This window comes from Cardiocondyla obscurior, linkage group LG05, assembly GCF_019399895.1.
Source record: "Cardiocondyla obscurior isolate alpha-2009 linkage group LG05, Cobs3.1, whole genome shotgun sequence".
Classification (NCBI taxonomy): domain Eukaryota; kingdom Metazoa; phylum Arthropoda; class Insecta; order Hymenoptera; family Formicidae; genus Cardiocondyla; species Cardiocondyla obscurior.
In genome coordinates, this window is record NC_091868.1 from 8237702 (window position 1) to 8262020 (window position 24319).

The 24319-nt window shown below is 44.3% G+C and overlaps 2 protein-coding genes across 3 annotated transcripts; both read left to right on the forward strand.

Annotated features, from left to right (window-relative positions):
- The first annotated feature begins 893 nt into the window (after positions 1–893).
- Positions 894–8824, forward strand: Tyn (trynity). 2 transcript variants are annotated; one of them, XM_070656475.1, is made up of 11 exons: positions 894–1054; positions 1206–1475; positions 3602–3868; positions 3960–4298; positions 4394–4513; positions 4587–4762; positions 5174–5462; positions 5574–5655; positions 5746–5890; positions 5960–6149; positions 6261–8824. In XM_070656475.1, the coding sequence occupies exons 1-11, from the start codon at positions 967–969 to the stop codon at positions 6410–6412; spliced, it is 2118 nt and encodes a 705-aa protein (XP_070512576.1). In that variant the 5' UTR covers positions 894–966; the 3' UTR covers positions 6413–8824. The 2 variants fall into 2 exon arrangements, with proteins under 2 accessions (XP_070512576.1, XP_070512577.1); XM_070656476.1 differs by having other exon boundaries at positions 5189–5462.
- Positions 8825–14330: 5506 nt separating this feature from the next.
- LOC139103026 (uncharacterized) lies at positions 14331–22380 on the forward strand. The gene is made up of 2 exons (XM_070657353.1): positions 14331–15467; positions 15549–22380. The coding sequence occupies exons 1-2, from the start codon at positions 14999–15001 to the stop codon at positions 17678–17680; spliced, it is 2601 nt and encodes an 866-aa protein (XP_070513454.1). The 5' UTR covers positions 14331–14998; the 3' UTR covers positions 17681–22380.
- Positions 22381–24319: the final 1939 nt, after the last annotated feature.

Here is a 24319-nt window from a genome sequence, read left to right on the forward strand (position 1 = left end):
GGAGATTCCAACGGCGGAGTGGAGTTAATCATCTCCGGCTGTACGCCTCATCAGCGCGGCGAGCCCCGACTCGATCGCCGCTTACTGAACGAGAGTTTAACGCTCATAAAAGATTCGAGACGATCTCGCCGAGGCGCACGGTCAAGAAAAACCACGGCCGCCGTTCTGTCTTCTTGCGATCCGGCTCCTGTGGCGAATACGTACTGCAACTTCCCGCACACCGCGTTTTACTCGCGATTCACGATACCGTTTCCTAATTTTCTCTAGTCTTTATAAAAAAAAAATACCTGTAAATAATAATTCTGCTGCTTTACCGCGTACGGTTACACGGGAGACGCTTCGTTCCACGTCGTTGTCGCGCGATCCTTGATCCACGACGGAACGGGTTTCATCCCCCTGACTCGCGGACGACCGGCTCTCTCGTCGTTCGCGCTCTCTTTTTGGCGTCTCGAATAATTTATCTCGCCGTAATAACATCGCCTTACAAGAAGTAGATTCGACCCCGGCCGTGCGTGAGCAAATGAAAATTGGAACGCGCGCCTTTCCGTTACTTCGCAATCAATCTTTCCCTCGCCCGTGGCGGACGGCGTCACGCTAATGTAAGTAATTTCTGAAACCCGGCTTTAGTTTGATTTCTCGTTTAACCGATAAAGCATGCCGTTTTACATGTCGATGAAAGTCGACGTAACTGCAATATGATCGGCAGGCCCATGAAGGTCCAATTTTCATCCTCCGCTAATTGCTGCGGACTGCTCGTTAGCCGGACAATTTCTCGTAAACTGGGGCCCAATTATGCGGCAATATATCATGACAATTAAATTATTCGACGCGTAAATATCGTTTCTCGTGGGACGACGTGCGAGCAGAGTTCCGCGTTAAACTCGAGGGAACAATAATCTGCCTCTCTCTATTACAGCCTTCTAATTACAGCTTTTTGTAACCGAAGTTTTTACAGTCTCATTACAGATGGGCTCGTTTGCAATCCGGACGGTAGCGGCCGCGGCCGCGAGCCTGATATTCGCAGCACTTTTGGCGACCGGTAACGCCGCGTTGGGTAAGTATTTTCTAAAATTAAGTCGAGGCTTTCGCCATTGAATTCCGGCGAGAAGCCGCAAATAGAATCCTACAGGAGCCTATCGATAACTCGTACAATGCGAATTAAAATCCGTATTCCGCGGAGGTAAAAAATTACTTGCTCGTTTCAGCGAGGACGGCGTTCGAGAAGCTCACCGACTACGATTACCGCGGCACCACCTATTACAGCGTGAGGAATCTGTCGTTGTACGAGTGCCAAGGATGGTGCAGAGAGGAGGCGGAATGTCAAGCCGCCGCGTTCTCGTTTGTCGTGAATCCCTTGGCGCCGATGCAGGATACCCTCTGCCAGCTGCAAAACGAAACGGCCGCGACGAATCCGGCCGCGCAGCCCCAAAGGGCCGCCAATATGTACTACATGACGAAACTGCAGATAAGATCCGGTAAGAATCTGGCGCATGCATTCGACTCCCGCATTCGTTTCGCATCTCGAATCTTTTAACGCACTGCTTTTGTTAAGCCTTCTGAGTCTAGGCCTAAGAAGGCGGCAGATGAAAACGCAGTAAATGGGAAAAGAAAGAAAAAGAAAAAAAAAAGAAAAAGTTGATGAACAAAAAATGATTTACGCAAGGCTGAAATTTTTACGATAGAAAAGACGGCTGCTTACGCGCGCGGCAAAATAGTACGAAGAGTAGACCGTGAAATACGATAATCTAAGTTTTAAACTCAAAGTGAGTAGACTCGCGAGTATCGACCTAGTCGCTTTTACAAAGGGAACGCTTACTGGCAGAATTTCGTCGAACGGAGAAAAGGGTTTCTGCCCAGACAAACAATGCAACTGTTAAGTGGAGCTATTTAGAACGCTTCGGAATTCGATTTACGCGAAAGTGTAATAAACGTCACGTGTTCTTGTAAATGAGGCGGTGCGGTTAAGTAGGGTGTATTAACGCAGTAATATTATTACGTTGTCTTAAGAAATATCTGTGGAAAATTAATACACTTTTAAGCAATTTTTTCTAAAAATTTTAATATTATAGTAATCGTTATAATAATTTTTATCGCAAACGATATAAATTCAAGTTAAATATTAGCACTTGAATATTAGTTATTTTTTCCTTCATAGAAAATCCACAAACTATTTCTCACAGGTGGTCAGGTAGTTGAACTTTTGTTCGTCTTTCGACCCTTCGTGCAAAATAGCTTTTACTTTTCAGTAGTTTTTCTTGCTGACAAGCAAAATCTAGCAATAGAACTGGCCGCTTGCACAAGTAATGTACTGGTATCCGTGGAACTATGTCGAACGCATTTAAACAGAAAGGCTGTCGCAAACCTAGCTACCTGCAGATCCGCAGGAGTGTCTTGAAAATTCCCGAAGGTTTCAAAGAAGGTTCTAATATTAGTTTAAGCCTGTTTAGTATCTTCAGATGTACGCCGCAGTTCGTTATTTATGGAAACGCCGTATCAGGCTGAAACATGAAAGAACTCTAAAGAAACTTTCTCATTTCCGCAAAATCTATAATCAGTTTTAGGATTTTTATATATTAAGAAGCTTATTTCTTTCAATTGATCTATACAATAATTTTTCCACAGCATCTTTTTTTTATTTTTTTAATCTTTTAGTTCGACGAATATATTTTTTAACGAGTAACATTTTCATGAAATTCTTCGACGCCTGAAATATCACCGGGTGCCGGATTTAATTTAACGCTTTTAGTGCAACGAGGATCCTTCCGTATGTTAAAATAGCGGACCCAAGCGGGAGTTTCCGGAGGAAAATTTCTTGCACTTGAAGAAATTGCGTGTTGTCTATTTAACGAGTAAGGTGATTTTCTTGGCGAGCTGTTCCGCGTCGTGAGGCACTTAGTTGTTCGTCATAAAACCGCTCGCTACCCGTTTCGACTTGAAACTGGAAAGAGAAGGAGCGAAAATTTCGAGAAAGAACGTGCCTCGTTTCATTGATCGTTGCAGGCCAAGCCGGCCACGAAACTTAGCAGATTTTTACATAAACATTTGCAAGATTGCCGAACGTAATGTCAGGTAATTCGTGGAAACGGATAATACATCACGCGAAGCGTCGGGAAATTTTTTTTTTCACGCGATTGATTAATGAAATAACTATCGCCTCGCCAGTCCGATGAAGTTTCGTTCAGGACGAGCGATTTGTCGGTGATTACGGCCAGGAATTTGCACGGCCGATGATGATTCATCCGTGAAGTAGTCACGCGTCGCAGCAGTTCGTTGGCATTGCTTCCGCCATCGGCGGTAACTCTAGCGCCGGTTTTGAGGGCGGAACAAAAGAAATTGGAACGCCGGACAGGCTCGGCCGAAATACATCTTAGGCTCGTGTGCCAAAAAGCATAGGTAGTTACGTGCGTCATCACCGACTTCGGGTCGTGATGCCAAGTCACATGCCAGCATCTTACACGATTTTTCAGCAAAGAATTTTCAGCTGTGCGGTTGACGGTTCCTATCTTTTATTACATACTCTTTATTACATACAAAAAAAGAAATGATTTAGAGACACATTTTAGAGAAATAAAATTATCTTTATCGACATATATTATTTTAGAAAATGTTTGTCTGCGACCGTGGGCCTTCGAGCGCATCCCGAACAAAATGATTCGCGGGCTGGACAACGCACTAATTTACACGTCGACAAAGGAAGCTTGTCTCGCGGCTTGCTTAAACGAACATCGCTTTACCTGTCGTTCCGTGGAGTATAATTACGTGACGCTCCAGTGTCATCTGAGTGATTCGGATCGTCGGACGACGGGGCAATATGTTCAATTCGTAGACGCGCAGGGAGTGGACTACTTCGAAAATCTATGCTTGAAAGGTAAGGTCTTAAATAAAATGCGAGAAAAAAAATTTCTTTACATTCTCAAGAAAATAAAAAAAAATAAAAATTTTACATTGGACTTTAACAGGAAAGGAAGCCTGCAAGGCTCAAAGGATCTTCCAAATGCCCAGAATCGGCGTGGCGGACGACAAGGTTGCGCAATATGCGGGTCTGCATTATTACACCGATAAGGAACTGCAGGTTCAAAGCGAATCCGCTTGCAGATTAGCCTGCGAAATCGAGAACGAGTTCCTTTGTAGGTCCTTCCTTTATCGCGGCGCACCAATAGGATCGGCTTATAATTGTCAGCTCTTCCACTTGGATCATTGGACTCTTCCGGACGGGCCTTCGACATATCTCAATGCAGAAAGACCCTTGATCGATAATGGAGAACGGGTCGGCACCTATTTCGAAAACTTCTGCGAAAGTAAGATATAAATAAATAAAGAAGGTTGAAAAAAAAAAGTTGTTTAAAATATGTTAAATACGTGGTGTATTAATCACGCTGTGATATTATTTTAGAGGGAACCGGGCCGATAACGGACCCGCTGCCAGTCGTTTTTGAGACGACCGAAGATTCCACGATAAACAATCTCACTCGCAACGACATTAATTGCGACAAGACGGGAACTTGTTACGACGGTAAGAATTAATATTTTAACAATACCGCAATGTTGAATAAAAATATTAATTATCCTAATAATTGATGTTACAGTATCGGTTGATTGCAAAGACACTCGTATTGCCGTTCAAGTTCGCACAAATAAACCTTTCAATGGTCGTATCTACGCTCTCGGGCGATCTGAGACTTGCAATATTGACGTTATTAATAGCGATCTCTTCAGACTTGATCTTACCATGAGCGGGCAGGATTGCAACACTCAGAGCGTGGTAAGTGATATTATACGAGATGAAGAAAATATTGTAACTGCACTTGCGAATGTTTTCCTGTAATTAAAGTAATTTTTTAATAGGATTTTATTAGTATTTTTTTTTTTTGGAGAATTACAAAATTGCAGTTATAATTTTCGTCTTCAGTATTTTTAAACGCATGCTTATACATAGAACAGAAATAATTAAACAATTAGCACAATACAAACGCTATCACACGTCCAATATTCTAATATCTGTCCTTTTATTAGGAGAGCCGAAAAATAAAATCTAAGGTCTAACCCGAGCTAACCTGACACGTTTTCCGCATTTGTACATTTTTTATGACGCCCATAAAAAATTTACAATGACGCACACCCTCCTTTCTTTGAGTACATAATCTCTGTCTGTACTTTCTTTTCACCATGGCAGCGTGACGGTTTTCAGACTGGAATATATTCAAACACGGTCGTATTGCAACACCACTCCGTGGTAATGACGAAGGCCGACAAAATCTACAAAGTCAAATGTACGTACGATATGTCCTCGAAGAACATCACGTTCGGTATGATGCCGATCCGAGACCCGGAAATGATCAGTATCACCAGTGCACCGGAAGCTCCTCCGCCGAGGATTCGGATTCTCGACAGCCGATCGCGAGAGGTGGAAACTGTACGGATTGGTGACAAACTGACGTTTAGAATTGAAATCCCGGAAGACAGTAAGTTCGCTTGTAATAAATTAATTCTCCTTAAAAAGGAAAAAATTGTCAACTAATTTAATAACCATTTTGACGGCTATTTTAACGTTGATATTAATATTTTACATCCAGCTCCTTACGGAATTTTCGCCCGCAGTTGCGTAGCTATGGCAAAGGACTCGAAAAGCACGTTTCAAATTATCGACGACGAAGGGTAGGTCGATTTTATTCCGTTTAACATTTCTCGTTGCTTGACAAAAAAAAAATCAGAAATTTACAACAGTCTTGGTACTTAAATTTTTAGATGTCCCGTCGATCCTTCCATCTTCCCGAGCTTTACACCCGATGGTAACGCTTTGCAATCTGTATACGAGGCCTTTAGGTTCACCGAATCATACGGCGTGATCTTCCAGTGCAACGTCAAGTACTGTCTGGGACCTTGCGAACCGGTAGTTAATTAACTTTTTTATTCATCTCATTGCAAGAAAAATGTTCTTCATTAATTTCTTTCATTCCAGGCTGTTTGTGAGTGGGGACGTGAATCCGTGGAATCGTGGGGCAAAAGACGTAGAAGAAGTATTGCAAACTCAACGGAAGAAAAGGGCGAGGATATGACTTTGTCTCAAGAGATCTTGGTGCTTGATTTTGGTGATGAGAAGCAGTCCGAATTCTTGAAAAACGACGCTAGCATAGATTTTAACGAAGCAGGTAAGATTCACGCGGGACGATTCGCATTCGAGATCCGGCAAAAGTGTAATTCCCTAATAAATTGAACACGATATTAAGATATCCAGATATTTTATTATACTTTATTTTTAGACAAAACTGTGACCATCGTCGAGCCTTGTCCAACGAAAACCTCGGTGCTGGCGCTCGGGGTGACATGTGCTCTTCTGGTACTTATCTACATCTCCACGATTTTCTGTTACTACATGAAGAAGTGGCTGACACCTCGCAAGATGATGCCGTAAAAAGAAATATAAAGGACTCGTCCGCAGAGCGCATTCGCAAAAGTAAACGAAATAACAAGACGACGAGTGCGAGAGTTTACACGTACATTCCCATGCACATACACGCATACTCATACCGTAAATTATCAAAGGATTCATATTTGTCCTCTCATTTTTATTACATGTCCATTTTCATTATATTTGCAATGGATAAAGCGCGCGCGTGAGAAGATAAAAGATAAAAGATTATCATTCAAAAGAGGCGATCGTATTATCATGATGCACGTTTGAAATATCCTTAATGCGTTTAGTATATATGCATATCATTGATAACAATCATAGGAATCGATTATATAATATCCAAGCAAATGCCGATATCATCGGCAACGCTAATGCTTCATTGTAGGCCGACATTTTTAAAAAGAATTATTTATAAGGTGTCAATCGAATGCGCGAAGATAAATTTACATAAACCTTAAAAATTGTACTTTGACTGACGCGATGAAGATTATACGGATCTCTTGTACTAAGTATTGCGAACATCTACGCGAGCTCAAGGTCTCGAACGGAGAGGATGACTCGACTCTTTTCAGCTGAAGTAATATTTAGCAAGGAGCACCTCATGAATATCGTAACTTTTACGAAGGTGACATATTTTAAGATCACAAATTATATAACGAAATTCGTGAATCGTAATAGTGCAATATTACATTTTCGTTAAACGCTAAATATATTAGTTAACTGTCAGGTTTAATATATGCAGCCACTTCGTGGGTAGATGCGTGTACTTAATAAGATACTTATTTCTGGACGCCAAAACGCGCTATTAAAGTGCTGTTGACTTAGCAATCGCGGCTGAATTTTGCTGTCGTGATTTATCTTTACGCATGAGGAAAGCACAATATGCTACATCAGCGACTGTGATTGAAATTTGAATGACGGTTTGCGCATGTCGGACTTTTGAAGGTGTTTGTTGAAAAGTTGGCGACCGACTCTTCCGCACACATTCATACAAACACACGCATACGTACACATACGACATATTTTGCGGAGTTAACTCGCGACCAAGACCACCTTGAAAATGCAATGAGTAAATTTTATTTAAGAATATTCTTAGAAACAGCTAACTGTGTCCTCTAGTGGCTACTTCTGATCGGGTTGCAAGGAGAACAGGAACGAGCGGCGAATTTATTTTTTGCATTGCTCGAAGCGAAATTTTCAGCACTGCCTGAATTGACGGAATTCTGGTTTTTCAGATAACGGAGGTCGATTTGTAATCCGTATCAAGACTAGCGATATTTAAAGGTTCACGCTTCACTAACGTTTTTAATTATACATGTAGCATTAAGATAGCGATTAAGCATGTAAACATAGACGAAAGAAAGAACAAAAGGGGGAATGGCTGAGAAAATAATAAATTCTTAGATTTAGTTTCTCGAAGCGATTCATACTTTTTACGAACGAAGAAAGAACTTGGTGGAGAAGAACGAACGACAAACTTTATTCATGTTATATTTTTAATAAGAGAGATCAATGTTACAGTAATTAATTGGAATTAGCTGAATGGCAATTGAAAAATAATTTTAAAGTATCAATCACTTGCGAGAAGGCCAAAAGTTTTCAAGACGTACAAGCGAGAGTACCTCTACTCGTGAAATTCGTACCAGTACTGAAACCGATAAGAGAAGAGAAGCACTCGAGAATTCAGTTACTGAAGTGTAGATAGTTGTCTTCGTGTTTCTGAAACTCGAGGGCCCTCGAAATTTTAGCCGTGCGCGATCAAAGTGTTAAAACGAGAAATACTCGAGGTATAACAGTACTATCGGCGAGACAAGTGTGGCCGAATAGGTCTATAAGAACAATGATATTTTCTTCCAATTTATTAACTCCACTCAATTAATGAACTTAATAAAAAACGCTATAAATACTGCCATAATATATAATTACAAAATATTTATTAAAAAGCAAAAGCCTCATTTTGTTTTTAAATTAAATATATTAAACACTTCAGTGAATATTTTTTTTTTTTTAAACTTTGGCATAAATATTATGAGTGCATAAATTAAGTGGAGTACATTAAGACTTCCGGTTAAGGTGCTTGCTCTAAAGGGGTCTCACAATCGAAATTGAACAGTTTTAAAAATCAAAAGGTCGGATAGGAAAAGATTTAAGAAAACATAGCTTTGTTAACAATGTGATTTCACGAAAAACTTCTTGAAGTGCACAGTATACGTTTCGACGTGCTAATAGAAGAGAAGATCGCAAACTTTTTATTAGAGTTATTAAAATCTTTATTAAGTTCGTACTGCGTTAAAACATTAATTTATTTAGAAATGCTTGTGAGTGTGACTCCTTATGGTATACAAACAATTTACAAAATGTATATATTTATATTTATATATATTATTATTATTAAAATTATTATTAATATTATTAAGTCGGACTGTGCAGTGGCATTCAGGAGTTAACACCTACGCATCGATACACATCAGTCGCATATATTTATTTGGGCGATATATGTGCACGGACGCACAGACGTGCTAATGCATGCGTGCACACATGCACCGTGTATTACGTGTCGCATATGCGTGCGTAGCGTCGAATCTAATCACGCGCCAGGGTCGGAACGACCGAATGTTTGTACGGTTTTTTAAAACTAAATTAGATAGTCTACGTCCTGGTCTAAATAGGAAAAGCAATTTAGAACGTAAACGCTAATAAGAATCGAACAGCCGGCTATCTTTAGCCGATACGGGGCGATAAAATAAAGACATGTATTCATCGCATACGTGCACTCATTAAGTTTTAATCTAAAGTCTACAAACGCTCGTGTTCGTTTGGCGTACGAGAATTAGCGACGGTTTTCGAGGCGAAAAAGAGACGCCGGGCGGATACGATATTGTAAGTTTATTCAGTGCGCGAGGGCTGGACCGGCGTTCCAGATTACGCAACGTGTAAAAAGATTAAACGCGGCGCGTTCGGGCGGCCGAGTGCGCCAACGCGTGGAAATACACCTCCTCTGTAGGCGGTCGGGCGATGGCGCCTACTCGTGCCGCATACCTGCCTACCTGCAGCCCGCAGCGACTATCTCGCAGGCGGAGTGGCCGGCCGCGCGGAACTCTCGTTTCACCGAGATTCCTCTGTCCGTGCGTCACGAAAGCGAATACGCCGCCTGTCTCTCCGTGCGTGCCCTCCGGCGGACACGCGAGACCGCGAAGAGAATCCGAATGAATCCGGGCGAGCAGATGCGCGGACAAAAGAACAAGCGGATGGATGCGATCTGGTCAACGCAAGCAGCGAGAGAAATTCCGCAACCAGCGCGAGGAAGAAATCTCTTATCGCCCGAGTGGGCGCTCGACACCGACGTTACGCGCACACACGCGCGCGCAATGCACGCGTGCACGCAACACACGCGAAGGGAACCGCGGCGCGCGACCCGATGATCGGTTTTTACGACTAGCCCGATACACGCACGTCGGCACGCACACGCACTCACCTTTATCTTATCATTGGTGAAGGCGGATCGAGGTTGACTGGTTGTTTGCCGCGGTATCGAGACTTGGTAGTTCAACGCGCATCGATGTTCCTCCCTTCTTCCCTCCCTCGCTCTTTCTTCTTCGTAGACTTCGATCGAGGAAGCAGAAAAATTCCACGAGGGTGAAGGAATAATCTCCACAATTTCGGCGCAAAACGTCTGCAGGGGACGAACGTTTCCACGGATGGCGATCTACCTTGTCGACGGACCGTTAAAAAACGACAACGGTAAAAAGGTGTTATTTTATCTACAGAAAATCTTGCCAACGTAAGACGTGACGATAGATCCTCGCTAATAAATGATCGTATAACGTACGATTTAATATAAATTTTTAGGAATGTCACTTAACGCTAAGTACATTTTTTTATTATTATCTAACAAATAACGGAGAATGTAAGCGAACGCGATATAGACGCTCGTGTTTCTTATGGCGTTGTTTAAACAAGCGCAGTTGCTTTATTTGTGTCAAACAATATCGTTCTATAATTGCTCATTGCAATAATAAACGTACACGCGCGTGTACCACCAATATGAGCTTCTATATTCGGAACGATTAGTCATGAGTTTGGCGTGATAGCTCCCTGGCGTTCGACCAGCTCCTTGATTTATTTACACGGGAAAAGTTGTAAAATTTGCTTGATCGACGATCGGATTGCGCCTTCAACGCGTTTAAGGTTCGGACCGCGTGATAAATTTTACGTGACTCTAAAGTGTTTGTAAATTGCGATTGTAAACAAGTTCACTTGCGCAAGATGGGTTGCATTATGAACGCGTCTCTTTAAATATATTTTTCTTTTATTTCTCACGAGACGGTCTTGCGGACGCTTTCCGGCGAACAGCTGCCAAACTAAATTAGATCGTAAGGGAACGAGAAAGGATTGTTTCGAAGCTGATCCGAGTTTAATTATTGAAACATTCCGCGCATATGAATAGGGTATGTGTGATTGATGTGTATTGACGCATCGATAAAAGATGAGAGTACGAAAAGCAGATATAGCATTCGCCGCGACGAGCGGCGACGGCGGCTGGCGTAAGTGACTTCGCCCTCTCTCGGCCGCCGAGTACGTGAGAAAAAGTGTAGTAGTAGTAGTAGTTCCCCCCTCAGTCCTCGTTGACCGGTGCTCCGTGGCGTATCTACGTTCGCGCTTCGTGTGAGATTTGACGCACACCGCGCCGAGATCACGTACGCAAGCCGCCGTCGCAGCACCACGAACGCCATTCCTGACGGTGAGTGCACGTACGTGCAGTTACTCTCCAACGGCCATGGTCGCTTATCGCATTTACCATTCGCAATGTGTCATAGTTCACGAATTCTTTCCGCGGAACAGTCCGCCCGCTGTTATCGAGCGGCACTCGATGGAATTACCCGCGCGATGCCCGATGCGAGCCGCGAATATATGTTAGAACTATAAATACGGGGCGCATGCACGCGGAAAATCTTGCGGCGCGACGAAAACGCAACGGAATACCAGACGGCGATCATTAAATCAGTAAAAGCAGACCGTCTGCCGTGCCGTAGTTGAGCGTTCGAAGGCGACCGTCGGTCTCGTTTCGCCAACGAGATCCTTTTGCCCGTGGAATGGAGAAAATCGAAAAGCCGCTTGACGCGATTTCGCGAATCACGGGCGTTCTCGCTCCTTTCTTTGCTCTATCTCTGGTGCATTTACGTATGCAACTTGTCGTTCGAATAAAAGACGCGGCCGACCGGGGCTAGTCCGAAGGCGAAAAATATCGCGCGGTACCGTGGTAAATAGAAGCTTGACCCGTCAGGCTTTTCTTTCTCGTTCCTTATCGTACCCGTGGAGGCCTCCTTCCTGCTGACCGTGCTCGCGCATAAGTACGCGGAGGGCGAGGCGCGGAAAGCGGAGGTTACAAAAGCCGCGTGCGAGAGCGCGAGGGAAGAAGAGAGACGGAAACGGTTGGCGTACATCATTTGGGCGCCGAGAAGTCTGGCGCGACCGAGCCAGGCCAGAGGCGCGTCTTTGGTTACGCGACTATTTGGGGCGCCAAGCTGGTGGCCGCGTCGGTGCGACCAGCGAACGGAGGGGCAGAGGGGGGAGGGATATATCGTGGAAGGACGCGCGCGGGGCAGGAAGGGGGGAACCGTAGGTAGGCGTCCGAGCAACGTCCACCGCGTTAAGGAGCGACTCGCCGGGCCGGCGAGCGCGCGGGGTGAAAGGGGGAGGGCGGGTTGCCGAAGGGGGCTCCGCGAGCCACATTCCAGAAGAACGCGGAGTTTTCAAACACGCCTGGCCTGCGTGAATGTAGGTCCATGACCGATCCTATAACACACACAGCGATTCTCGTACAGGCTACGAACCATACGCCTGTCTCCCTCGTCCCCTCTGCTTCCCCCGCGTCCGCCGTTCGAACGATTCCCCCTGCGGCGCGTCTCTTCGCTCTTAGAGTGCTGCTCTATCGCATACGAGCGCATGCACACGGACGCGAGCTCTCTCTCTTTTTCCTTCGCCGCCCGGGCTCTCCCTTTCCTCGTCCCTCGCGCTAACCCGGACGACCAGGCCGACCGAGGCTGGCGACACCCTGTCTGGCAAGACCGGCCGGCGGACAAAAGAGGGGGCGCCTGCCGCGTTGCCACGTTTTCTGTCTTCGTGCTGCGCCTACCTTTAGCCCCAAGGACAAATCCGACGAGCCGTGCCAGCCGTCGTGCCGCACTAGGCGACTGTCGGTCTGCTGCTGCCGCCTCGATGTTTTCCTCATAATACTTGTCGCCGATATTACTCCCAGCGAATTCCTCCGTTCCGCCCGCTAGAACGCGCGAGATAAGACGTACGGCAGAGATAGATAAAAAAAATAATTAAAAGAAGAAAAAAAAAAAAAAAAGAAAAAAGAAAAAGTCGGACAAGGCGGCGGTCTTGCCATCGGTTTTCGAGATCGACGACAATGCGCGCGGCCGAGTAGAAATAATTTTTAATAAAAAAAAAAACCACTCGAAACGGAACACGCCTGACGCGCTGCCGCGATGCAATTGATATTATCAATTGGTCACGTAGCGCATCGGCGGAAGATCTCTCACGGACGCAGGTAGTGAAATACTTGGGCGATGAGTCGTGCCTATATAACCACGAAGGCCGATCCGCGCGAGGAGGGCAGGTGCCTTCTCGCCGCACGGCGGAGAGGACGCCGTTCAAAAGCGGCAGAAGGGGCCTCGCCTTGCCGGTGATGAGCGGGCGCAAGAATAGCCGCCGTGATTCTCGGAAATAGGAGTAGGGTGGCCTCTTCGAGGAACCGCGAGGGAATTCGTCGGCATCCTTGGTTTTCTGCCGGTGGCGCGAATCGTGGAAATTTACGAGGCCTCCGGTCCGCTTCTTTTTATCGGTCTATCTTGCTCGCGCGCTCCGTTCATCGAAGTATATACGGGCTTGCGTCATTGCCTCGCGGGTCTCTCTCCGCGCGCGTTCGTACGCGTTGCGGCCTACGTGCGGCTAAAAGAAGAGACATGGCAACGGCGCGTGAAGCTAAACATATTAACTGTCGGCTCACGCCACAAAAACAACATGATCTCATTCCGCGGCGCATATGCAAGAGGGCTATCGTATACCTCAAAATTTCATTCAAAGCCAACCTCGGCGATAAGAAAGTGGAGAGATAAAGAGAAGCAAATAAACGCCGCAATTATTTCTTTTTTTTTTTTCTTTTAAATATATATGTATATTGTGAATGCATAAATGATATTTAATGACGAGCCGAAGGGCTATTAGAATTTCAACTGCAGAAAATAATTCTAATTCCACTTCACCGTAGAGTTATAAGATAGGCGATTTCTAATTCAATAAGCCTAACATTAGCCGTAAAGCCATAAGCGTTTTTCCTGGAAGGCAAAATCCCCTCACCCACTAGCCGCTTTACCTCGCTACAAAAGTTCCTGTGTCGGGCGGTGCATGTGGCGCGTGTATTGTTCGTAGAACGACGTACGTTCGCGACCTGATCCGAATTACGTTTCTAGCTTTTCGAAGAACGGCATCGGGATTGATCGCGAATCTATTTCAATTTTACGCAGCGGTACCGTTTCCATTTTTAAAGTCAGCCGATCCCCTGTGTACGTCGCATAATAAATTGTAAAAAAAAAAAAAAAAAAAAAAAAAAAAAAAGACAAAGTCCGGAATGTTACATTCCACGCGTGTTCGACTTCGCGCTTTAAAAAGTCGAACGGAGACGGGATAAGCTCGAGGAGAAAGGCGAGCAAAAATCGGGGCTCCATGCTGGCTGCCGCAGCGAACTGCTAAGCGGCACGCAAGCGGGCAAAGCAGACGTTCGCAGCAGACAACATGGCGCCGAGAGCGTCGTCGTCACGCCGGCGTGACGTTTCCCGCGCGCGTCATTAACGGAAGTGAGCCCACAAAATGGCGGAGTTTTACGGCGCTGAGGTGTGAAAGGGAAGAGAGAAAGGAGAGGACGAGGGGAGAGTGGAGGAGAGGAGGGTGGAGGATGTCTATGCCTGCGGGCAGTTAGGTAGGCGATCGAGGCAGAATGACGAGAGATCCCCGCAGAAAGAGAGAAGGTTAGATCGCTGGCATAGAGAAAGAAGAATGACTGGTAGCCGCCTTCGGTGGTAGAACAGCGTGCCGTACGAATGGGGCAATGATGTGCCGAGGGGGCGACCATTAGACGGACAGAGGCGAGCCGACGAGAGCGTGGACATTGAACGGAGACAGCACCAGACGGCGTGACGAGCGAGTGGGGGTACGTGGAAGAGAGGCCGTGGAGTGCGACGAGGCTGACTCCGTGGCACGAGAGCGCGAGAGACGGCGATAAAGCGGAGGGGAAAGACCAGTGAGAAGCAGCGGCGGATTCGTCCGGTGGGGATGAAAATTAGTTACGGCATCCAAGACCTAAAAGGAACTCCGGCGCCGCACGGTCAGATCGCATCGTGCAATGTTAAGCGTTAAGGTAGTCTCGCGCGTCGTTGACAGTGCCGGTTTCGAAATTCGTAGTAACCTGTTACCAGCGTCGTCGCCGCACTTAAATCCGTGACCAACGTTTCACGCCCGTTAGCCGCCGGTGCGAGAGAGTTATGTGTGTGTAATATTTAATGAGTAAAAACTACTAGTGAAATGCTCAGTGAGGATAACTCGGTGAAAATGATTCACTCGAAGCATCAGCAGTCAGTGCATCAGCAACACCAACAGCAGAACATGCGAAAGTCCGTGGGCGTCATGGGCACCAGGCGGATCTTCACGACGATCTTCAAAATCAGAGTCCTGGACTCGTACAGGCACGACAAGGACTGTCGGCAGAATCAGCGTGCCACGGCGAGAAAATACGGCATTCATCGTCGGCAGATACAAAAATGGCTGCAGTGCGAGGAGCAGCTCAGGAACAGCGTTGAAAACGGGAATACCAGGGCCGCTTCGTCGGCGACCGCCTCTCCCGTGAGCGTTTCTAAATCGGAGAGCATCGCGGCGGAAGCCGCAGGAAATACCGCGACTCCAGCAACGCCGGCCTTGAACCTCAACCTCGCCAGACAGCACGGCGACGAGCTGACTGCACAGCAAGGGCCCCCACCTTCTCATCCTCCGCATGGTACTGCACCCTCTTCGCCCCAATATAGCCTTCAGACTGCCTCGACCGGTACGGTTTTACCCTTATGTTTAACGTCCGTAGGCTATCCGGAATATTCATCGGAGCAGCGTCATCGTTTATTCGAGGAAGACAGAGGCCACGTGTCGGAGGTCAGCGGATACTCGGACACGCAGGCGGATCAAGATCGCAATTATTACGTTTTGAACGGGGACGGGCAGCGGGACGCGGAGGTATCGGCGTTTGGCGGCAGGAACGAGGTAAAAGTATATCAAACGTTGACGAGTTACCACTCGTCGCACCAGGATCACCGATACAACGTGAACGAGATCAGTAGCAGCGCGCACAGCCGTTCGCCGAGCCATTCGCAACAGCGGGAGCAGAATTATGGAAGCGTTGATTCATTTGACGGAAGATCGTATAGCCTGTTGCTAGCGCCGTCGATGATAAAGACAGAGCCAGCGAGTCCAGACACGGCGGCGACGTCAGGCCTGTACGAACCAACGGTCTCTCCTACCGGCCAGCGGGCCTCGCTCTCGCCTGTGTCGCATCGGGGCGCCGACGGCGGTGGTTCTTCATCGTCCGTTCACTTCGTTGATTCCTCACGAGCTCCCGCGAGCCCGTACTTGCACGTGCACGCTCATGAGCACGCACACACGTGCCCGCCGCTGGATTCCGAGAAGCCGATCCCATCGCTGCTGCACGAGCAAAAGAGAGAGTCGGAGGAGACGACGCAGCGCGCCGAAGAGAAGCGGGAGGAAGAAATGCAAGAAAAGGCGGAATACTGCAAGACGCTGATAAAAAAAGAAGTGCACTTGGACGACGAAGAGGCGTATGACGAAGGGGAGGAAGCGGCCGCATCTCCGTGCGCCGACTATCAACGACCACCTGTTGGCGGGTCACCCGATAGTTCAGGACCGATAAGCCCTATGTACGATCGCAATGGTTACTCGCTGCCTTCGAGCCCTCGCGATTCCGTCAGCGCCGGAAGATCCAGGAGCAGCTGGTCGGACAGCGAGATGGATCCTCTCGTTTCCTCCAACAGCCTAAATTCATCCGGCAATTTCACCCGCCGGCGATCGTTCCCCCTGCGCTTCAAGCTCGACGTCCTCGACGCTTTCCATCGAGATAAAGAAGTGAAGGAAAATCAGCGGGCTACTGCAAGAAAATTCGGTATAAATCGCCGCCAGGTACAAAAGTGGCTGGAACAAGAGGCGGAGCTGAGAGATGGCATCGCTCTTCGCGGAGATTCACGTCAGCGATTGGGACCCATCCAGGATGCCGCCTGCAACGACATTCAGGGTGATTCACCGTTGGACCTGACGACGACGGCGAGTTACGGTTCGTTGCAAGTTACGAATTGTATGTCGTTGTCGTTGCTGCGCGACCGACTCGAAATGGAGCACGAACGGTCGCCGACACACAGCACGAGTCATGACGTTGGTTTAACCTCTTCCCAGCATCCCTCGGGTTATCAAAACTGCGCTGGAATGGAGCCATCCTCTGAGATCGAGTCCGCGGCGGCCTATAGAAATTTATCTTGCTCCGTGGACAGTCATACCACAACGTCGACGACGTCTTATCAAGAATCCTTACGAGAATCCTGTTATACAGAGCCTCCGATTAAAACGTACTGTTACTCGTCCAGAGCGAACTCCGTGGTCTCCAATTTTTCTGAGGGATGCGAGCAGAGATTTTCACCATTGAAGAGGCAGCATTGCACGCTCGCTTCCTGCTACGACGCGATGCCGTCGCCGAAAAGATTCTGCGAGAGGTATTCGGACGTGGACGACTCCTACGATGTGCCTCAAGACACGCCTCTTTGTCTCGTGAAACCGAAGCTGGTACGGGAACTCTCTCAAACGGAATTGATTACGAAGGCGATCAATCAATCAATCGGTACTGTATCGACTTCGAATAATCCTGATGCCATCACTTTCAAGCCCTACCTAGATAATCCCGTGAGTAAACCTTTGAAAAAATGCGCCGTTCAAAATGATTTATCTCCTATGAGTCACCATACTATCAATAATAACAACAGTAATATTAATAATAATAATTGCCAGATAATTTGTAATTTCAACGAGAGTCAAAATCACAATCATTATGACGTCGAGCTTAATTTACAAGTGCCTGTATCTTGGCGGCCTGATTTAGACTTGTACACATTCCCGCAAAGAAGTGCGTTCGTCAGCGTATCCTCACTCTACATGTAATTTTTTTTTTTTTCGAATTTCCACTTATTACTAAATTGCAGATTTATGAGCTTCCGACCGTGCCCACTTTTCTTTTATTCAACACTACATTTTTTTTTCAAGCATAAAAAAAAAATATGATAACGATCAGATTGCTGCAGTCAATTAGTTTGGAGGGCGTAAAAATCGGGCCGCAGGTTTCCTTGAGTGAGAATGCGCCGGCGAAGGATCGATTGGTGCGTGATCTACTACACGTAGCCGACCACGTAAGCATTTATCGTTTCCACGGATCGTCGGTACCGCGCTGTACATCGCGATAAAGTCTTAATCGGCCATTGGACGACCCGAGGCGTGGAAGGAGATTATACATAGTCGCGTCCTCGACAAGCGTCTTCTAACTCCACCAGATCTGCTCGAATCTCCCTCCCTCCATCTCTCCCTCTCTCCCCCGTCCTTTCGTTCCTCTTGAAAAATTCTGTAGATATCCTAACATTTTTTCCGCCACTTTTATCATCGAGATTAGAAACCGGTGATTATCAGCTAGGCCGTTTAGAGGTCGGATTCGTTTGCTATAATTGTAGAATTATGTCAGAGAAAATGCAGCCGTTCGCGTTGCGTCGAAAGGAAGTTTTGATGCGGCGAATTCGCGCGACCAGTTTGCGAAAAGAAATATTCCAGCCGAAAGCTACCGTAAATGCGACGAATGGTCAACTCCTTACGCAAGACATTTACAGCTTGTAAAATTTCATTTTGGTCCTTTCCCTTTTTTTCTCCCCTTTTTTTTTTCTTTTTTTTTTGTTCTATAGACATTGTATTTCGTGCTATACAGATGCGTTGCACTAACCCGGGGACAAAAACTACGTGCTTTCAGGTCGTATTTCTTCCATTTTGCCTGTTTTCTACGGAAGGAAGGCTGTGCGCCGACAGGCGATGATAGCTCGATTTCTTGGTAGGATGCCACCCATAGCTTTCCGCGAACTGGTCGTGCGATTGCGTTCGTCACTTAGTCGTGAATATGCGTACGATCTGCAGAAATCACTTAATTGCTCAAACAGTTTCTTCCATGTGCGCACATGTACTACACGCGTACCACATTAGTATACAATAAACCTTTATCATCTCTCTTCTTATCGTTTGACACTCTCGCTGTCTACTTCTCGCTCTCGCGTTCTCATTGTTTTCTTAAATGACTTGCGTGTAAATATGTATATATGTAAATTACGAAAGAAGAAAACCGATAAAAAAAAAAGAATGACATGATTAAATTCCCATTGCACCGAAAAGTTGTGCAGTGCATCTCAATGGGAATATGTATTATAGTGTTATTATTATTAACGTAACATAGTAAAACTATAGCGTTATTATTTTAAAGTATCTAGAGTTTAATCGATTTAGGAAAGATAATCTATTTTTGTATATGATTCCATCTGGAAAAGTATCAAAAAAAAAGGAAAAAAAAAAAGAAAAAGAACAAAAAAAGTAAGAAATCGAAAGGATAGCAAATCGAAATGAAACGAACAATTTTCGCGGAGACCACTTTTCGTGCCTTCTTCTTATCTATGTAAGACAAAATGTGAATCATTTTTTATGCATGATAAAGACGTATATATATAAATATATATATATATTAATATTTTTAGACGATAATAGAAAGCGTGAATGGATTCGCTCGTTGTGCATCTCCTCTCTTCGAATTAGTTTACCAGATGATCGTTCGATTAAAAAAGTATTAACGACTGGGAGCATTGCATATTTGTCGCAACGCGATAGTAATTAATTTGCTAGTTGATAGTAAGAGTTTAACGAGGTGGGCTAAAAAAACTATGAAAGACATACGGGAACGGCTCTGAAAGAGTCACGTGCCTTATACGAAATATTTTCGTGTTTTAATTGTACAATTACGAGTACGAAGCGTCGTGCGTCGGAACTCGTGCACGATAAGACAAAATCAGTATGCGTATATCAATTTGTATATCGTTGAATATTACAGAATAATATTATTCGAAATAGAATTAGTATCTAGCGTAGATCAAGTTAAAAGTGATTATTATAATGACTCCTCAATTGCCTGTGTACAACTCACGCTCGAATTATGAAAATTTTCTTGGTACGAGACATCGGCAATTATATTTTTTATTTACTCAAACAAGGAAAAAAACTAAATTTCTGCATCGAGTTACCTTTGAATTAAATATATAATATTCTCTTTATACCATTGTCTACGTAGTTAAAAAAAAAGATTGTAAAATCGAAGAGTTCAGACTTTTTTTACTTTAAACGTTTTATTTCTAATTTTACATCGTGGGAAATAGCCGAGTTGTAACAATAGGTAAATGTCTTTCATATGAAATAAATTCTCGTTTCAAATGCACTGGGAACAAGATGTATTGCGATCCGCGAGATAAGCTTTATTCGTGTTTGACTTCGCTGGCGAATTTATCAGAGGGAAACTTTTATGAATCATCGTTAGTTGAGATCGTAAGGAAGCACATGTCAGATTGTAAAAGATATCTTCCTTGACTGTAAAGAGAATGTTGCGATATCGTAGAATAACGTGGATTTTCCTTATTTTCCTCGTATCAAACGATCAAATTCCGAAGCACTTTAAAGTAAACGTTTTAAAGCAGAAGTAATTATAGTAGTGAGATTGCGATCCATCGAGATCGTTAATATTTTAATTATCGAAACCGAGGAAATTGATGTAGAGTGAATTTCTAAACAATCATGCCGGTTGCCAGGCGACAGGCAAGAAGGGCAATTTTGTAAATCACTGCCGCAGACAGGGCAGTTACGTTAATGTTTCAATATTCACGCTTAATCGAGCTCATTCATGGCGTGGCATTATCCAGCGCGATTGCCTACGCGATCGCTTCGTACCGAGCTCTAATTTATAGTCTCTTGAATAATAAATTCACGACAAAATAATTATAGTAACTATTCCCATGGAGCTACGTATCGTGTCATTTTGCATCGAAAAATGTTTCTCTGCTCTACATACATGTCCGTTCGAATATAAATATATATTTTCTCTAATCAAATTTCAGCGAAGATTTCGCATTTCGGAAAGTGTGCGATGCAAATTATTCAACTCGCTGATTTATTATCGTGCATAAAGGAATATATCTCTTTCTTATCGTTGAAACAATTCGCCAACAAAGTCTGAGAGCGAAAACAAGTTGGAGTAAAGAAAAATGGGTTCGTACCTTCTTCGCAATCGCTTATCAAAGTCGGACACATTTTAGTGTACGACAAAAAAAAAATTCTTAGCGTAATGGTAAGCCATAATAAATTACATAATGCCATAATACATTTTATATGATAAGGGTATGACTGGCGAAGAAAAATTTTCGATCGTGCGGCGAAAATAAATTGTCATCGGGTAGCGTTTTGTGCGCGCGTGTGCTCGAATGCATCTGTGTTTGTGTGTGTGTGTGTAGTACGTATGTCACACCGCAGCCCACAAGAGTCTGTTAACGAGAGGCATAAAGCGTATACAAGCAATATTTTTTAAGTGCATAAAAGGGGGAGTTCCGTGGGCGAGCCCCCGCGTTTTATAGTCCGTACAACACACAAGTAAATATGTTATATGCATAATGTTCGTATTATACGTGTACAAAGAAAGTTTATATATATCACACGTAATACATATGATATGTATGATATATATATGTATGTGTATGTGCAGAAAGAGAGAAAAAAGCCGGTAAATTTATATATACATATAAATCGAAATTTATATTTTGATACGATCAATTTACAACGATAAACTCGCGTTCTAAATTCGTCAGGTGCCTTCTGAATTGTTCGTGCCTTACAGTTCACGCGCGGGGAGAGATCAGAACCAAAAGACGTCTTGTATTTTTGTGAAAATTGTGCGGAAATAGCGTATCAGTGTCCTCCTCGCGTGCAATATCAGTATTTTAACTGTTCTCTATTTATTGCTCTATTGTGTCGCGGTGATATGAAGATTCACTGATCCCGGATGAGAAGACTTAGCGTGACTTCGTGCGCGCGGTCATCTACGCCTTCCCGATCACATTCTTCGTAGAAAAGTTGAGTTTCTCGCACGGTCGAAGACTCCGCTATCCGACGCTTATCGACATGCTATTCTTCGTTTATTTGTACCTACGTAATTAATATCGAAGAGAAAAAAAAAAAAAATAGAATGGAGCTCTTTCGACCGTGTTGGCGACTCAAAAACGCGGTAGTCGCAGAATTTGAACGGCTTATTCGTATTTTCATGTTGCAAACGATTGCGATAAGGCTATTAATACTGTCTTTTATTACATGCTTTTTCTTTCTTATTATCGAGTTTCATCCGAAATGACCACATCCGCCAATGTGATTTATCGAGAGGAAACGAACGGAAGAAAAATAAAGCGCGCGCGTGTGAGTGTGTGTATGCGGGTGCGCGCGAACATATGTGTAAATATTCACAGCGAAGTATCGGAGAATGAGAGTGAAATAGTTCTGTATGATCTTAGTGTTCGAGGAGTGCGAGAGAAAGGCATCGAGATACGAATCCCCTTTTTTTTCTATGTTAAGAAAGAATTATTGTATTAAATATTGTATAATATACACACATGCCTATAGATTATATGAAGCGCGCCGAACAACACAAAAATGCCCGTTTTGGCACTCGCAAAATGTTTCGACACGCTTTATATGATATAGAATCTTTACCGAATTTGAGAGAAACATAAGAGATTATTTTAAAAGAATTACCTTTGGTCTTTATTATCCTTCCCAATCAAATTAATTTTTTTGTTGCCGACGCAGTTGTTATATGTTATTAGCTACGACTAGGTATTAAATATTGCTCACTCCAGAGAAATGTGAATGGAAATAATATTCTTGTCCGTTGACGACACATGACACCATTTAATTGAAATTAAAATAATTACTATAAACCAAAATTGTTGCGTTGTCACCAGAGATAGGAAATTGAACACGTTATTTTAGTTCTCTGCTTTTTTTTTTTCCGAAGTATTCTCGTCGAGGTATAAAAATAATACTTATAAAATTCTGTAATATTTCTTTCAATGAAAGTATAACGACGTTCCTCATTCTGCAAGTGATGCAATAATCTTTGCCAGTACTGTAATTTATATAAATGATAAGATATGTTAGCCTTTTAAACTTTACCTGAAAAAATTAATCAGATCGAGTGTTTTTAAAGTATTTAATTTGTATAAATCGAATAATATCAACCAGAGATCCAAAGTGCTGTGAGTTTTTAAAGGTTTTGCAATAGTAAGGGATTTTTCGATAACGTTTTTTGAAATTGTTGAATTTTCTGGACAATGCTATCACGTCTACGCAACGATCATTAATTAATTTGAAGACTTGAAGACTTTAAATATATATATATATATTTTTTTTTTAATCCAGATAGACATGATTTTATCAAATTGTTCAAAGAAAGCGTATTGCATTAACACATTTGATGCAATAGCTCTTTCTACTCTTGATATGATTCACGAGGTCTCTCTTTCTTTCTCTCACACACACGCGATTCGACAAATCTTATACGCATTTATTATCCTGCTATTTCAGTAGCTGCTCATGACGCATTATGGAAGAGAAAAAGTTCCGCTCTCTCGTTACATCGATTCATGATCTAGAGATGGATCGCATAACAAGGACGGGTTAGAAAAAAAATTTTTATAATGTGACGAATATAAAATTTTGCCATTCTTGTCGCTTTAACCTTTTACACTCGAAATTATTTTTATCGTAATATTGATAGACAGTACGTCAATTTCTATCTCGTTATATCAAGGTCATCTGTGAATCCATTCAGTTAAATTAATTTAGCCGTGCAAACATTTCAATCTTTCGTGTGACGTTTGTCTTGTCTGATCAAGAATCAGAGCGATTATATACGCGATAAAAAAGGCTGTAATTTTATATCTTTCATTATCGATCTTTTTTTTTTTCTTTTTTTCTTTTAATTAAAGAGTATCTCAGAAGAGTTTACATTTTTAGTGACGTCGCAATTGTTCCTGGTAGCGGGACAAGTGGAGGAAGTCAGTTTTTAAGTATGAGACATCAAATTGGAGCCGCCGCCGTCGTCTCGCAATTAGCGATTTACGTAATTTCGCGCGCGTATCGGCGCGGAGCGCAGACTTGCGGGCTGCAGATTGCGTTCTCGAAGAGGAACGCGCTGGCTGGCGGCTTCGATATCTCGGAGATCCCCCCCGGTCCTCTTCTCGCCGCGCGGATTAGAGCCACGATGAAGATAAGCGCGAGCCAAGTCGTGGAGGCTCACGCACATCGGTCTCCTCTCCCTCCCTCCCCCTCCCCGGTGCACCGATACCCTGCGCCGATGCACCGATTGCATTGTTTCCGTTATCGCGCCCGGTCGGATTGGCAGCTCGCGCAACCGCGGCCTCCGCGCGTTAAGGCCCTCCGGGCACGCATCGGGTGCTCGAATTCGCGTAACGCGGCGGCACCCGCAGGCACGCACACACGCACGTCGTCACGCGCGAGGCCGTTTGGAGAACGCTCACGTTTTGCTTTGTTTCCTGATCTTCAGAGTCACGCCGTGCAAATTCACCTGTAGACTTTCGTGATATTTAACACCACGGGCAGTCTCAATTTCGTACTTTTGTTTCTTTTTTTTTTCTTTTTTTGATATTTGTGATACACATACGCGTA

Coding starts and splice junctions, on each gene's coding strand:
- Tyn (XM_070656475.1), top strand. CDS start 967: ATGGGCTCGTTTGCAATCCGGACGGTAGCGGCCGCGGCCGCGAGCCTG. Junction 1,055..1,205: donor GACCGGTAACGCCGCGTTGG/GTAAGTATTTTC, acceptor TGCTCGTTTCAG/CGAGGACGGCGTTCGAGAAG. Junction 4,763..5,173: donor ATTGCAACACTCAGAGCGTG/GTAAGTGATATT, acceptor TCACCATGGCAG/CGTGACGGTTTTCAGACTGG.
- LOC139103026 (XM_070657353.1), top strand. CDS start 14,999: ATGCTCAGTGAGGATAACTCGGTGAAAATGATTCACTCGAAGCATCAG. Junction 15,468..15,548: donor ACCTTCTCATCCTCCGCATG/GTACTGCACCCT, acceptor TAACGTCCGTAG/GCTATCCGGAATATTCATCG.